We start from the raw sequence: 17,484 nt of genomic DNA on the forward strand, positions 1-17,484 counted from the left end.
TAGAAATTTCTTGAGTTTTTCCAATTGTCATTTGTGAAAAACGAAAGGTTTTGGTTAGAGGGATAATAGTTCATCTCAAAGTGTAACAGTGTCAGATGTTTCCATGCATCAACTAGAGCGGAGTCAATTTGTTGATCCGAGCACTAGGAAATCGGTAGGCCTCAACCCCAAATGAATGGGAAAGATGGGCACCATCCAAATACACTTACACACCATGTTTTGCTGTATGAAAGCATCTGACAAACTGTGATTCACTTTGAACTGTCCCTTTTTGAGGTTGATTTGTAGACATCCTAGAGAATAGGGAGAGATGTCTCACTCCCTTCAGCTGTCAGCTTCCTTCCACCCTGCCAACAAATTTGTTCTGCTTTTTCTTTTGAACCCCACTTGCATGTAGCTTCTGTCTCTTAGTGCACTAACTCCGCTCTGTGCTTCTCCTCCTCCACCCTCAACTCAACACATCCCCTTTTTCACGCTAGCCAACGAGGACCGCCTGTCAAAGGTATGTTGGACAGACGGTTTGTTTGTTTGTTTGTTTCCCTCCCACCTCCATTTTTTTTTTTTTTTTTTTTTTCCGTCTGTCTCATTTCACCCAGGTCGCCCACCCAAATACAGCAGTGTTCCGGAACTGGGCAGCCACACCCCGACCTCCCCCTCCAGCTGTCTCACTGCTTCCCTGGTCCCCGAGCGGCCCAACACGGGGGGGAGCTTCCCCTTCCATGTCCACCCCCACCACTCTCTCCCCCTGCCCAGCCCCAGCTCTGGGGATGTAAGTAGCAGCTGGAGAGACCAGAACAGCAGCCTGGACTTTCTGGGGCTCTATCCCTACTTACTTACCTACTGTCGCCCCTCCCTTTTTTATACCGGTGGTATTATCCACAGGCTGTAACCTCCCCATCACACGCAAATACTTAAGTGGAGTTCAAATCTTCCAGTTCCTTCACGTCTAAAGACCTAGACAAGTACAGACACTTGTTTATTAATTTACTCCCTACTGTCTGATCCTGATCTAATTATTTAATTGTTTTTATGCATTACAAAGTGAACAGTACCCCTCTCCTTAAATTTAGTACCGCCCCAGTACCTCTTTCCCCCTACTCTGAGGAATAATTGATAGCCTGTCAAATTGATAATTTACTCATTTTATGTTTTAAGTAGGATCAGTTCATTTAGATCCTCTTTTAAATGCCATTAAAAATATACTGCAGTTTATTACATAGGTTAAACTATAATTTTAAATAAGAAATGCAGAATGGTATGCACAGTGGCTTTTATAATGGCCTTCACCCATTTCAGTGTTAGAATTACACACATGACATAAGTGTTCTCTTTTTATAGGGTGTCTAACTTATTTAGCCTCAGTTTCAATCTTTCTCATTTAGGAAATGCGACTGAGAATGGGTCTTGGTGGCGTGCTTTGATGTGGGTGTCTCTTGTGTGGGAAGAATTTGTACATTCACTCTGCCAAAACAGTACACAGTTAGTCACTCACTGTTCTAGATCATTTATAACAATCTAACCTGGTCTTGTCTGGAACTAGCCTAGGCTGGCTAGCCTAGCAAGCTAGCCAACTTCTTTAGCCAATTAGCTTCAGCCAGCCTGTGTGCAACTGTGGCAAAATTGGTTCGACTTTGGATAGCCGGTCTGTGGGGTTAGTTGGGGACTGCCAGTATATATTACATTATATTGTAATTCATGTTGTACATTTTGTCATGAAATGCTTTGAATATTTGTATATGAAGTTCTACAATTTGTTAGGGATTTTTGGATCCAATTTTGCATTGACAGTTGAATGGACTTACCTAAGAGCTCCATGACTTTCAACGTGGCACCATAGGATGGCACCCTTTCAACAAATCAGTTCGTAAAATTTCTGCCCTGCTAGAGCTGCCCCGGTCCACTGTACTGTTATTGGGAAGTGGAAATATCTTAGCATACAATTACATATTAGTCGTTTCTGCGCTTCCTACTTTGTGGCAACAGTTTGGGGAAGGTTTTCCTGTTTCAGCATGACATTGACAATCCCCGTGCACAAAGCGAGGTCCATACAGAAATGGTTTGTCGAGATGGGTGTGGAGGAACTTGACTTGCCTGCACAGAGCCTTGACCTCAACCCCATCCAACACCTGTGGGATGAATTGGAACGCCGACTGCGACCCAGGCCTAATCACCCTAGGAAGAGTAGCTGCTGCTTTTGCAACAGCTAGTGGGGATCCTAATAAAAAACAAATACATCACTGCTGACCTCACTAATGATCTTATGGCTGAAGAGAAGTCCCTACAGTAATGTTCCAACATCTAGTGGAAAGCCTTCCCAGAAGAATGAAGGCTGTTTATAGCAGCAAAGGGAGGACCAACTCCATATTAATTAATGCCCATAATTTTGGAATGAGACGTTTGACAAGCAGGTGTTCACACACTTTCGGCCATGGAGTGTATCTGCCGATTATAATGACATTAAAAACTGAAATTTAAATAAATAAAATTAAAAAAAAAAAATATATATATATATATATATATATACTGCTCAAAAAAATAAAGGGAACACTTAAACAACACAATGTAACTCCAAGTCAAGCACACTTCTGTGAAATCAAACTGTCCACTTAGGAAGCAACACTGATTGACAATAAATTTCACATGCTGTTGTGCAAATGGAATAGACAACAGGTGGAAATTATAGGCAATTAGCAAGACACCCCCAATAAAGGAGTGGTTCTGCAGTTTGACCACAGACCACTTCTCAGTTCCTATGCTTCCTGATGACTGATGTGTTGGTCACTTTTGAATGCTGGCTGTGCTTTCACTCTAGTGGTAGCATGAGACGGAGTCTACAACCCACAGTTGTAGACTCAGGTAGTGCTCAGGTAGTGCAGCTCATCCAGGATGGCATATCAATGCGAGCTGTGGCAAGGTTTGCTGTGTCTGTCAGCGTAGTGTCCAGCGCATGAAGGCGCTACCAGGAGACAGGCCAGTACATCAGGAGATGTAGAGGAGGCCGTAGGAGGGCAACAACTCAGCAGCAGGACCGCTACCTCTGCCTTTGTGCAAGGAGGAGCACTGCCAGAGCCCTGCAAAATGACCTCCAGCAGGCCACAAATGTGCATGTGTCTGCTCAAACCGTCAGAAACAGACTCTGTGAGGGCCCGACGTCCACAGGTGGGGGTCCTGCTTACAGCCCAACACCGTGCAGGACATTTGGCATTTGCCAGAGAACACCAAGATTGGCAAACTCGCCACTGGCGCCCTGTGCTCTTCACAGATGAAAGCAGGTTCACACTGAGCACATGTGACAGTCTGGACACGCCGTGGAGAACGTTCTGCTGCCTGCAACATCCTCCAGCATGACCGGTTTGGCGGTGGGTCAGTCATGGTGTGGGGTGGCATTTCTTTGGGGGGCCGCACAGCACTCCATGTGCTCACCAGAGGTAGCCTGACTGCCATTAGGTACCGAGATGAGATCCTCAGACCCCTTGTGAGACCATATGCTGGTGCGGTTGGCCCTGGGTTCCTCCTAATGCAAGACAATGCTAGACCTCATGTGGCTGGAGTGTGTCAGCAGTTCCTGCAAGAGGAAGGCATTGATGCTATGGACTGGCCCGCCCGTTCCCCAGACCTGAATCCAATTGAGCACATCTGGGACATCATGTCTTGCTCCATCCACCAACGCCACGTTGCACCACAGACTGTCCAGGAGCATCAGGAGCATGCCCAGGCGTTGTAGGGAGGTCATACAGGCACGTGGAGGCCACACACACTACTGAGCCTAATTTTGACTTGTTTTAAGGACATTACATCAATGTTGGATCAGCCTGTAGTGTGGTTTTCCACTTTAGTTTTGAGTGTGACTCCAAATCCAGACCTCCATGGGTTGATAAATTTGAATTCCATTGATAATTTTTGTGTGATTTTGTTGTCAGCACATTCAACTATGTAAAGAAAAAAGTATTTAATAAGAATATTTCATTCATTCAGATCTAGGATGTGTTATTTTAGTGTTCCCTTTATTTTTTTGAGCTGTGTGTGTGTGTATATATATATATATATATATATATATATACACACATATATACACACATATACATACACACACACATATACATACACACACACACACATACATACACACACACACACATACATACACACACACACACACACACAGTACCAGTCAAAAGTTGACACACCTACTCATTCAAGGGATTTTCTTAATTGTTACTATTTTCTACATTTGTAGAGTAATAGTGAAGACATCAACTATTAAATAACACATATGGAATCATGTAGTAACCAAAAAAGTGTTTAAAAAATCTAAATATATTTTATATTTGAGATTTGACAAAGACCATCAAGCGTTATGATGAAACTGACTCATGAGGACCGCCACAGGAAAGGAAGACCCAGAGTTACCTCTGCTGCAGAGAATAAGTTCACTGCACCTCAGATTGCAGCTCAAATAAATGCTTCAGAGTTCGTGTAACAGACGCATTTCAACGTCAACTGTTTAGAGTAGACTGTGTGAATCATCAGGCCTTCATGGTTGAATTGCTGCAAAAAAAACAATACTAAAAGACACCAAGAAGAAGAGACTCGCTTGGGCCAAGAAACACGAGCGATGGACATTAGACCGGTGGAAATGTCCTTTGGTTCCAACCGCTGTGTCTTTTGAGACGCAGAGTAGGTGAATGGATGACCTCCGCATGTGTGGGTCCCACCATGGAGCATGGAGGAGGTGGTGTGGGGGTGCTTTGACACTGTCAGTGATTTTAATTAGAATTCATAGCAGACGTAACCAGCATGGCTACCACTGCGTTCTGCAGCGATATGCCATACCATCTGGTTTGCGCTTAGTGGGACTATCATTTGTTTTTCAACAGGATAATGACCCAAAACACACCTCCAGGCTGTGTAAGGGATATCTGACCAAGGAGAGTGATTGAGTGCCGCATCAGATGACCTGGCCTCCACAAACACCTGACCTCAACCAAATTGAGATGATTTGGACTGCGGAGTGAAGGAAAAGCAGCTAACAAGTGCTCAGCCTATGTGGGAACTCCTTCAAGACTGTTGGAAAAGCATACCTCATGAAGCTGGCTGAGAGAATGTGAAGTGTGCAAAGCTGTCATCAAGGCAAAGGGTGGCTACTTTGAAGGATATAAAATAACATATATTTTGATTTGTTTCACACTTTTTTGTTTCCTGCATGGTTCCATGTGTTATTTCCTAGTTTTGATGTCTTCACTATTATTCTGCATTGTAGAAAATAGTACAAATATAGAAAACCCTTGAATGAGTAGGTGTGTGCAAACTTTTGACTTGTACTGTATGTGTATGTAAAACAGCCCTACAACGATACTCAGAAAGCTGATTTCTTCACTTTGATGAAAGAACATGATTGGAAGCACCACATGAAATGTATGTGGACCTGAAAGATGAGGTTTTTTAAATGGAAAGACTTACTCTATTGAAAGGAGTATAAACTACAATGATTCTGGCAAAAATATTGCCTAGGCTCTGAAGACTGAGCTGCCTCGTTGCCCCCCAGCAAAACTAGCTTACATTTAGGCTATTGTTTAATGTCTATTTCACACTATGTTGAGGTTAAAAAAAAATCTGAGCATAATGCATGTATGGATGTCAACCCCAATACATGTTCATGTCATCAATCATCTGCATTACAGTTAAACTACCGCCAATTTATGTATGTTAGCTATGCTACCAGCTTATACGAATGGGAGTTAGCATTTAGCGATTCCTTTTTCTAAACCTGAAAAGGGACGACTTCTAAATGTTATGCAGCAAAAACAGCCAAGTACAGTTGAAGTCGGAAGTTTACATACACTTAGGTTGGAGTCATTAACTCGTTTTTCAATCACTCCACAAATTTCTTGTTAACAAACTATAGTTTTGGCAAGTCTGTTAGGGCATCTACTTTGTGCATGACACAAGTAATTTTTCCAACAATTGTTTACAGACAAATTATTTCAATTATAATTCACTGTATCACAATTCCAGTGGGTCAGAAGTTTACATACACAAAGTTGACAGTGCCTTTAAATAGCTTGGCAAATTCCAGAAAATTATGTCATGGCTTTAGAAGCTTCTGATAGGCTAATTGCCATAATTTGAGTCATTTTGAGGTGTACCTGTGGATGTATTTCAAGGGCTACCTTCAAACGCAGTGCCTCTTTGCTTGACGTCATGAGAAAATCTAAAGAAATCAGCCAAGACCTCAGAAGAAAAATTGTACACCTCCACAAGTCTGGTTTATCCTTGGCAGCAATTTCCAAACGCCTGAAGTTACCACGTTCATATCTGTACAAACAATAGTAAGCAAGTATAAACACCATGGGACCACGCAGCCGTCATACCACTCAGGAAGGAGACGTGTTCTGTCTCCTAGAGATGAACATACTTTGGTGCGAAAAGTGCAAATCAATCCCAGAACCACAGCAAAGGACCTTGTGAAGATGCTGGTGGAAACCGATACAAAAGTATCTATATCTACAGTAAAACGAGTCATATATCGTCATAACCTGAAAGGCCGCTCAGCAAGGAAGAAACCACTGCTTCCAAAACTGCCAATAAAAAGCCAGACTACGGTTTGCAACTGCACATGGGGATAAAGATTGTACTTTTCGGCGAAATGTCCTCTGGTCTAATGAACCCAAAATAGAACTGTTTGGCCATAATGACCATCGTTATGTTTGGAGGAAAACGGGGGAGGCTTGCAAGCCGAAGAACACAAGCACGGGGGTGGCAGCATCATGTTGTGGGGTTGTTTTGCTGCAGGAGGGACTGGTGCACTTCACAAAATAGATGGCATCATGGAGGAAGTAAAATCATGTGGATATATTGAAGCAGCATTTCCAGACATCAGTCGAAGTTAAAGCTTGGTCGTAAATGGGTCTTCCAAATGGACAATGACCACAAGCATACTTCCAAAGTTGTAGCAAAATGGCTTAAGGACAAAAAAGTCAATGTATTGGAGTGGCCATCTCAAATCCCTGACCTCAATCCCATGGAAAATTTGTGGGCAGAACTGAAAAAGCGTGTGCGAGCAAGGATGCCTACAAACCTGACTCAGTTACACCAGCTCTGCCAGGAGGACCTACTCGAAACGTTTGACCCAAGTTAAACAATTTAAAGGCAATGCTACCAAATACTAGTTGAGTGTATGTAAACTTCTGACCCACTGGGAATGTGATGAGAAAGAAATAAAAGCTGAAATTAATCATTCTCTCTTATTCTGACATTCACATTCTTAAAATAAAGTGGTGATCCTAACTGATATAAAGCAGGGAATATTTACTAGGATTAAAAGTCAGGAATTGTGAAACTCAGTTTAAATATATTTGGCTAATGTGTATGTAAAGTTCCGACTTCCTGTATATCCAAATTTGGATTTTAATAACCACATTGTGAGCCTGTTACCATACGTATTTGACAAATATCCACTTTGTTAGATCAGATTTGTTCAATATGCGCCAATCCAGCTTCCTCCTATTCCCCCCACTGTCTGTATTTCATTGACCTCTGTACCGCATCTATCCCCGTTTACCGCTCTCTCTCTAGGAGTTCAAACTAATTTTCATGTGTTGAAATCCCTACACAAAGTTTCATGAAGATATTTTTTAGTTGTGAACTTGTTCTAATAGCCTTTCGTCAACCTTCTCCATGTTTTTTGTCAAGGAAGTGAGTTTGTGTGTTATACAGGATGTACCACACCCACTTACGTCAACCAACCATGTCTATGCGGAGCTATGCGGAGCTATGCGGAGCCCTGGACATTGTTAAACATTTTGGGAGGTGCGTTGCATCGGCGTACCAAGCTCGGTTTGGCCTCCGGAGGCTCCGCAATTGTGTCAAGCATGAATTGGCTTTCAGGGTTAGGGTAGGGATTTAGCGTGGGGACATCCCAAGGTTTCCTGATAACACTAACCCTCAGTGAATTATGTCAAGTGTTCTCACAGGTAGTTAGCTGGGGGTGGTGAAACGTGAATATGAACCGGTCCCTGACATGTGACAACCCATGCATAAAAACGTAGCTACGAAGCATTACTTTGTAACCTGCTATGTTTGTTTTTGTGTGTATGAAAAAAAATCTATGACAGCGCTTGAGGAATACCCTTCGCAAAAAGCAAATATAACCCACCAGATTTCGCAGGCTTCACTAAAGGACTGTAATGTTAACGTTACCACAGTTGAATGTTCCTAGCACGGCACTCTATTTATGTTTGGGCATAGCATCCATTGTTTGTCACAACACCCAACACTTCACGTAACCGTTTGTGACCAGTGCGCATTTGACACTTTATTGAGCTGGCAAGCTTCTATCTACTCAGCACTCACCGTATAAGCAGTAACAGTTAGTTCACAGTGGTTTACTCTCCTCTCCGACTGGTGTAGTTGCATTGGGTGATAGTGTCCAGCCAAAGCAAGATTGGCTTATAGCCATGTAAAGACCTGTTCAGGCACCAAAAAAGTCTCCTATGAAGGACGCTTTTTTCCTTCATCTTATATCGGACCTTTTCTGTAGATTAAATGCCGGCACAAATACATCCATGAAAGGTAAATATCGGTCAACTGATCTATCGGTTGGGCTCTCCAATTCATAGTTGGTTTCTTTATTCATTTAAATTTGGAGCTAATGAAATGTTTCCGATTGTCCAATTTGACTGACTAGCACCATAGGGATATCCAAACCAAAATGTAGCATGGTCAGTGCGTGTTGGGCATTACGATCGGGTCTCTTGCAGTTGTGCTCCAAATGTATGAGTACTTGGATGCTGTGGGCATGTTGGCAGGATTTAAATAAACGCAACCCAACGAAAACTGTTACATACCATTCATTCCTCGATATACCCTTTTTTCCTCATTATCTCGCAAATCTCTGAGACAAAATTTATGACACGAATGATCTAACACTTTGTAGTCCATTTTGATACTAGAATAAATCTGACGTGTCTCCATGCCACAAGCCGTCTTCAGCCACTTTGTAAGTGTTTTCTTTAAACGCCACAAAGACCCTAATATAATTTGATAATCCTCAAATCAACAAACATGGCCCCTCCCCTCTGCCCTGCCTCTGCACACCTGATTGGTCAGGCCTAGACGGGCAGTGAAACTGATTGGTGCAATTCTTCCTGACAGGGAGACATCCATGAGGATTTCTGCACTGTGTGCAGACGCAGTGGCCAGTTGCTCATGTGTGACACATGCTCACGTGTCTATCACCTGGACTGCCTGGACCCACCCCTGAAAACCATTCCTAAAGGCATGTGGATCTGTCCCAAATGTCAAGACCAGGTAAACGCAGCACCCGACCTACTGATCAGGGGGGGGGCATTGCCCAGCAGTCCAGTGGTTGTGGTCTAGATCTGAAAAATTGGTTGCCTTTTCAAAGTGGGCCACAGAATTGTCCACAGGTTATCCAGAAATGTAATCTTCCCCATAGGCTGTCATCAGCTAGGCCTTTTTCCTAAACGACAACATTAAGATATGGCTGTTCAAGAAGGAACGGCAAGCTTCAACATGATTCAATATTGTTTTATGTGATTCTTTCCCATTCATTTTGTTAGTGGATGATGGCATCTTACACTCCCATCTGATTTTGTTTGTTTGTCCATCGTGACATCACCAGAGGGTGGCCAGAGAAATGTTCTCTTCCATGTCTAGGTAATGTCGTGACTTCACAATCACAATACAACAAAGCTGTGCTCTTCTCTCCAGATACTGAAAAAAGAAGATGCAATTCAATGGCCGGGAACATTGGCTATTGTTCATTCCTACATCGCCTATAAAGAAGGTAGGAATAGCACACCAAAGACCTTGTGCCTCGACAAACATGAAATGTGTGCTTTGGCTACATTCAGCTGAAGCGGTGGTAGATGGAACAGTTCTGTCACTGGCATCTCAAACAACCAAATGGCCTTTTAAATCTCACTGTTGTCTGTGTTGTTTCTGTTTCCTAACAGCTAAAGAAGAGGAGAAACAAAGGCTAATTAAGTGGAGTGCTGAGCTGAAACTGGAGCGGGAGCAGTTGGAACAAGGGGTCAAACAACTCAGCAACTCTATAACGGTAAGCTCCATAGTAACAGCAGATCGCCTTTGTAAGCGAGTTGTTTCCAGATGGCCATACTGGAATAGATGGAAGTGGCTCAGATCTTGAATAATAGTGTCAGCTAGGTATTTCACGTAACTACCCCTATTGCTCTGATCAGAGATGCAAACTCGTCACTTTTCGGCTAAATTTGCCGTTTTGATCTCCAAAATAGGTATTCCACGTGAATCGTGTAGAGGGCTGACGAAAAGTGCGCAGATGCAGTGTATCACCCGTTGAGCTATAAAAGAGAGGCGCTAACAGATACTGTGCCGCAAAACTTTTCCTAATCTTGGAGTCTTTTTTTTGGAACACTTCTATAAATGTGTCCTGTGGAATGCACATGGAATTCTGACTTGGGAGCACCAGTGCGCTCAGATAATACATTGAATGCTCAGACTGTTTTATATGTATCATTTTAGGGGGCGTACATCACGAGCGAAGTAATTTGTAAAATGTTACTTGGCCTGTAAGAACCATTAGTACAGGCGAGTCTGATTTTATTTTTAACTGTAGCACAGCCTCTGCCATAGAAACTAACGGAGCATGGTTTTGTGCCTATGGTTGCACCTCTACAATGCAGAAAACCGGTTGTCTCTAGCCCAAACCATTTTAAAATAAAGACCTATTTTACCGGAATAAGTGAGGATTCACAGGATGCTCTTTAAGGGGTACACGCACATGAATCCTCATGATGAAGGAACAATGAGAATAGTTCAAATAAACCTCATTTTAATCTATAGAAATAATTTGTAACAGAAAATAGATGATTTGCACTATATATCAGAGGTCATTACCACTATATAAATTAATAGGGACATTTTCAGGTGTGCCACAATTTATATTCCTTTTGCCCAATCACAGGTAGGCCTTTAGATATTAGCAAATCATCTATTTTCTGCAGTAACCTTTTCTATTATAGAGTAAAAAGTGTGAAGTTAAATTCAATGCGTTGTAATGAGTAGAGATGTGAATAAAAGGGACAGGTTTTTGTGCAGAACATATAGAATATGGGAACATGCGTCCTGGGTGGGGGGGGTATTGTAATGTTGGTAATGTTGGTAATGTTGGTATTGTGACAACCCCACTTAAAAATAGGCACATTTTCTTGCAGTTAACACCGATTTTTCACTTGTTTCCATGCAAAAAAACATTTCACCTTTTTTTGGCCCTCACCAGTTTGCATCCCTGTCTGATGCTCTCTTGGCTTAAAAAAAGAAAGAATACCCAGAGATACTGATGGCTGATGTTAAATTAAATTTAAATAGAACTGCATTTTTTTTTAAATGCACACTGTTAGCAAAGCTTTCTAGCTACATAGCCAAATGCTAGCTAATTGGCTAAAGTCCTACAGTTTGCAGTTAATTAGCTATACTAATACTGTAGCTGATTTTTTTTTTAAATGCATTTATAATAACTGCACTAGTAGTAATATAGTTACAGTTCAGTAATTGACCACAATGGAGACTAAGCTAGCTTGCTATCTCGCTTGTTAGCAAGCGAATGTGGATCTGTCAGGAACAAACATGATAAAAGATAAAGCTATGACTAGTTTTGGGGAATCTTAATCTGACAGCAAAATATTTCTGTAAGCAAATGAAGAATCCATTTGACACCAGATAAGGTGCAGTGACGTAAAATAATGGTCTCAATATAGAGTATTTTGAAACTGTTCTTTTTATAAGTGACTTTATTGGATTCATTTAAGTGTGTTCATTTATTATTATTTAACCCTGTTTCCTCCCCTCTAAATAGAAATGCATGGAGACCAAAAACATCATCCTGTCTCGACAGAAAGAAATGCAAGTTTCGTTGGAGAAGGTCAAACACCTGGTCCGCCTCATTCAGGCTTTCAGTTTCAGTCAAACCATGGAGACCGAGGGTACAGGTGACATCACAGAAGATGTAACAAAGAACATTACGAGGGCCAAGGATGCAATTGTCCCAATTGAAAATGCTGTGGACACAGTCAACACAGAGGCTGTAGCAGAAGTCAATATCCAGTCTGTGTATGGGGTGAAGGCTAAGGTCACAGCACAGGACAGCAGCGATGTTGAAGCCAGAAAGGAGGAGGTTGTAGCTGATGTTACCATCAAGATGGTAGCAGGAGTTAGCGCTGAGCCTGTTGCCGGGGTCAGCACCGTTGCTACAGTGGACAGCCGTGTTGAACCCGTAGCTGAGGTCAACTCCGCTGAGGAAGTGACTGAGGCCGAGACGAAAACTACAGCAGTGGTCAGTGCAGAGGACTCTACTGGGGTCACGACCAATGGCACCACTGACCTTGTGTGTACTGACGAGAGCTGTACTAACAAGGACGAGAGCTGTACTAGCAACACAAACACCAACCATGAGAACAAGGTCACCACCACTAACAACACAGAGCAGGTGGTAGAAGAGGAACAGGAAGAGAACACAAACGATGATGGCAGCAGCACCAACAACAGCAAAACCTCAGAACCTTCCCAGAAATCTTTGCCAGCTCTTCTCGACAGTTTGGACAATAAAGAGTAACGCTCTCTTAGATCGGCCCCACCCCCACATTAAAAAATGACTTTTGCTTTCAGCTTTGAAAGGTGCCCGACGTTGCCAATCTATATAAATGTTACTTGTTTTCAATGTATTGTCAGACTGTGTCAATAGTAAATCTACAGCCCAAGTCTGAGATTGCTCTTGGATGCTGTAGGCTATTATTCCCCAAGCATGGGTGAAAGGGTGGTTTGTGTACCAGTGTCATGCCAATTAAGGATAGAAAGAATAGTAGTAATGCTAAAAGTAAGATAATTTATAACATCACACCATTGTGTGCCTGCAACAGCTGCCCTCAGAACTCTCGTGGGGGTTGTTTTTTTTTAGGTTGTCTTTTGTTCCTGGGGAGGCAGGTTAGAGATGTCCAAAGACTGCTGCACCGAGAACGTGTTTCTCTGGCATTAACTGAGAGAAACATCAAACCAAAAGATTGGCAAAACAGCTGAGGACAGGGCTTTGAAAAATTCTAAAGCATCAGTATTTAAGTGGGAAACATTGAGGCGCCAGTTGAGTGTCATTGAAAATCAAACATGTAAAAGAAGAGAGCCTTCAGTTATCCCAATACCTTCCTCCCTTTTCCCCATTCTCAACCGTACATGACCAATAACTATTGACCCATTTACACAACACCTCAGGCAAAACAAAAGCAACGTCCACCTGCTTTTGAAGTATGAGGCAGACTGCTTATAGAGCTTGCTGACCAGGGCCTTGCTGAGGAAGACCCAGGTAACAAAGACGGTCATCTCAAGAGACAGTGGAGTCAGATCACACATGGTAGCTTAAAGTTTTCAAATGGTGTAGGTCCAGTGCAGTGATTTGAGTTTCTTTCGTGAGTCAGTGTCAACTGTGAGCACTAAATGTTAAATTGCAATAATGTTGCAATGTCAAAAACAAACACACAAAAATATCTATCTGGGGTGTGTTTCTTCTTTTTATAGGAAAAGATATTCAGGTCTTCCTAGTCTTAAAAAATAAGTGCATTTCTGTTTCATCAAACAGTTGTTTGTTATTAAATGTGTTTAACTGGCATAGTTTATGCAAGTAATTCTCTTTTAAAAGAGGTGACCTTTGCATATTATGAAATGTATGTTTTTGTTTTAATTCTGAACTGCCAAAATGCTATTGTATCCAAATATAGCAGGGACATGTCCACTAACTGTATGGAAAGATCAAGGAAAAAAATTGAATATTCAATACCATCTCAGCAATTGGCAATACCTGGTAAATAAGCATGAGTGCTTATTCAACAATCTCATCAAAATATATTTATTTCCTGGAAAATGGAGTGTTGCATCAGCCCACTTTGGTGGTGGTAAGGAAAAAAACACAAATCCTGAGATTAAAGCACAAGCTTCTGCATAATAAATGTGTGCTGAAAAACTTGTTTGTATGTTACATATAGAACATAACAGTATGCATTTTGTTTGTTGTCATGTAATTTATCCCCAATTTGCCAATATTTTTGTATTACCCAACTTATCTTTGAAGGTGAGACTGAGGCCTTGTGCAGCAGAAATTGTCTTGATTTCCTACCCATGAAACATGCTTGGATAACAGAACTGACCAACGAACCTATCCCTAAATACTCAATAGATTTGTGCTTCCACTGGTATTTGTTTTTTAATGCGCCATCAACATATCTGTCCAATGTTTTATAATTTGTGGGGCCAGTACCCTGTTTTTTTTTTCCCCCACTTGTTTTTTGTTTTTGACCAAGTTGTTCCTGAATTGTTCAGCAACTTTTGGAGTTGGGACCATTCAGGAGACTGGTGATATTTATTGTTAGAGCATGTGTCAGGTCTCAATTTTTTTATTATTTTTTATGCACAGTCGGCAACATACATATCATGTTGACGTCAATCCATGACCAATCGACATGTCTTTGGAGAATGTTTTCTGTGTTGAAAACAGGGACTTTAAATTCCAGAAATTCTACATTTCAAGGGACCGAATTCTCAACATTGCAATTTTTCTTTCTTAGCTATGTTAAAAAAAAAAGATGTATAAATGCTGAGTCAATTAAAATACAATTCAATTTTTTTGCAGTTTTTTTAAACACATCAGAAAGGAAGAGTTTGACCAAGAGATGCAAATCAAGTGCAATGGCTATACTTTCTTGTCTTGTACTTTCTCATAGATGAATAAAAAAGGGTTCTTTGCCTTCTGAGTCTCACAGTACTCGTAAGGATATATCTTCACCACGGAAACACTGCATAAATTGGCTGGGTGTCAAACATTTTTCATACGGTGTCCCTTGAATAGAACAAAGTATTCAGACATCCATTTCACATTCATATGTTTTTGTCTTTGTTAAGCCTGAACTTATTTTACAGAGACACTTGACCTTTCCCCTTTTTCGGTACCTCGAGTGCCTTTCTTCCAACAGCATATTTTGTCTCTTGACTTGCACTGTGGCTTGTATTTTTACCTTACTACACACAAACACACAGGTCTAGCTCTTGTCCTATGTTATCCCCATGTGATTTCATATCCACCCACAAAACTCTGAATCTTCAGCAAACATATGCATCTGAATTATAGAGCACAATTTGAATCTGCATAATGAATTATTGTTTTTTTTCTCACAAGTAGTCTGTATAGCAGCTGCCTTAAATGTGTTTTATTTTTTGTTATCTCTTCAGATGAATTCAATTCATTTTGAAATATATGTAATGGGTCATTTCTGTAAAACATGGGCAAATCTGTGGTTTGTTCATAATGTACACCACTCAGTAGTTTGTTCAAGTGTCACAGGCACTGGTACAATATTTATGGAGGATTCTTTACACGCTCTTGTATAAGAAATTGAATATGTGTGACTGTTAGAATGGTATGTTTTGTTGTGATGCACTTTTTGGTTGAATTCCCACCCAGTATTATTTTTTTACGGTCCCGTCCACCCCAAAAGATGTGATGTGTATATAATATGAAATAGAAATAATCCAGATATCTTCTTACCCTGAATTTACCTCCCTATTGTTGAGATTCTAGAGGCATTCTAGTCTTGTCAGCATTAAAACTCCGTAAGTACAGTGCCAGTGATTATTACTTGTCCTCTTTTTGTTCCCTCCTTGTGCAGCTTTTTCTTTTCTCACCCATTCTTTTGTATTTGTCGTGCAGTAAGTTTCATCAAATTAGGTCATTAGGAATTGAGCCTTGGCCTGTGTGCATTCAAACAAAACAGCACCCTGATTGGATAAACTTCTTAAACCCCCTTAGCACCATCAGTCCAACAGAAAGCATGCCTTCTTATGCAAGTTTTTTTTTTAATACAAATGTTTGTCAAACTTTTTTAACATGCATTAACCGTCTGTTTTATTTTCTAAAGGTTGTGAAATTAGTCACTTTTCATTTTACATTCTGGCAACATGCCATAACTATAGTAAACAGTAGGCATCTCAAAATAAGAACATTGAAGTTTTTTTTAAACACCATTTGATGTGGCATCTCTGGCAATAGTGTGTTATATTTGGAATTCTCCAATGGCAGAGGATTTTAATGCCATGAACTGTGAAGTCTGTAATTGAGGAAAAAACATCATATAAGATGTAATGAAAGTGCAGTGTCTTTTGGCTCATTCTTCTCAAGGACCATTTTCTATAAAATGTTTGCCTTCGCTAATGCACCATGCTGAATGTTATTGTTCGGGACATGGGGTGGGGATAGTTTGAAGTGGTCTAAAATGGTCTTGTCTAAAATTGTTGAGTGCATTGTCGTGTAAAAAAAAAAAAAAAAAAGCAGAAAAAAATACATTCAGTTAAAGTACTTGAGCTCTTAAACCAATATACCCAAAGAATATTGCAAATGTGCATTTATATTTGGAAGCCATTATGCATTTGATACATATCAGTTCATAGTGAGGCTATGTTAATTTCTGCTTCAGTATAGCGTGCAAGTTCACGGATGTGAAGGAAAAGGTAGTTAGCAGCGGAGACACACAAAATGAAATGTACGTTGTTGGGCTAGAGGGTTGAAAAGTGAAAGGGTTTCTTTTATGCATAAAAATTACATTTCCCGTTCATTCCAGAGTGAAACTTCACAGAACGATCCTGTAGAGTAGCTCACTTGTACATTCTCACAAGTGCATTATATTCTGTCAATGGCTTTTTTAATATAGTCTGGATTTTTTTGTTCTTATGATATACCAAGTCATGATCGTGGCCTTCTAGTATTGTTGGTACATTTCATCATCCATAATACTCATCATTCATATGTTGTGACTTCCCTGTTGTAACACCTTGAGCTTCTTACCTCATCCACTGTAAATTCAATTGGAGGAGTTTCTTTTTTAAGAGTGCAAAAAAGTGTCAAAAAAAAGAAGCTTCCATTTGGTGAAAGATGATGCATTGTAGCGATACAAATAAACAAAGGTTCACCTGGTGTGCTGAATTATGTGTAAATTGTTAATTACACAACTGAATATTTGTAAAAAATTGTTTGTATTTTTTCATAATTTTAAAAGTGTGTATTTGACTTCTCTTCTGTTACAGATATTTTTCGTTTGTTCGCCTGACATTGAGTGGTCCGTTGGGTTTCTTACCTCTCCTGTATTGAGCCAATTCTGTGATGAATAATTTGTATGCAGTGTTTAGAAAATACTGTAGGGAACATGGGAAGAAGTTGATATTAGGAGCATTTGATCAATTTGTATTTATTTATTTTATCATTTTGTTAATAAATTGTCAAAAGCAACCTGCCGTGTGTGTGTGTGTGTGTGTGTGTTAGGATTTGTGGGGGCTAGATCTAGCAGCTTGTGGGAGAGGGAATATTCGATATAGTTTCTGCAAAATTAAATGTTTTGTTCTACAATTAAACTAAATAGTTCAACTAAGAAGTTTAATTTGACTCAACTTTCC

At 40.6% G+C, this 17,484-nt stretch overlaps 1 protein-coding gene across 5 annotated transcripts in view; it reads left to right on the forward strand.

The window, feature by feature from the left end:
• The window catches only part of phf21ab (PHD finger protein 21Ab), a 76,574-nt gene extending 59,254 nt beyond the window's left edge, over positions 1-17,320 (forward strand). For 3 of the 5 annotated variants that reach the window (XM_024378967.2, XM_024378968.2, XM_024378969.2), the window contains 5 exons: positions 597-769; positions 9,154-9,309; positions 9,733-9,808; positions 9,978-10,081; positions 11,858-17,320. In XM_024378967.2, coding sequence (XP_024234735.1) covers positions 597-769; positions 9,154-9,309; positions 9,733-9,808; positions 9,978-10,081; positions 11,858-12,613 — 1,265 coding nt within the window. In that variant the 3' untranslated portion in view covers positions 12,614-17,320. Of the gene's footprint in view, positions 1-479; positions 503-596; positions 770-9,153; positions 9,310-9,732; positions 9,809-9,977; positions 10,082-11,857 lie in introns of all 5 variants that reach the window. The other 2 variants (XM_024378971.2, XM_024378970.2) reach the window with 2 other exon arrangements.
• The last annotated feature ends 164 nt before the right edge of the window (positions 17,321-17,484 follow it).

The sequence above is a fragment of the Oncorhynchus tshawytscha genome, linkage group LG19, assembly GCF_018296145.1.
Source record: "Oncorhynchus tshawytscha isolate Ot180627B linkage group LG19, Otsh_v2.0, whole genome shotgun sequence".
Taxonomy (NCBI): Eukaryota; Metazoa; Chordata; class Actinopteri; order Salmoniformes; family Salmonidae; genus Oncorhynchus; species Oncorhynchus tshawytscha.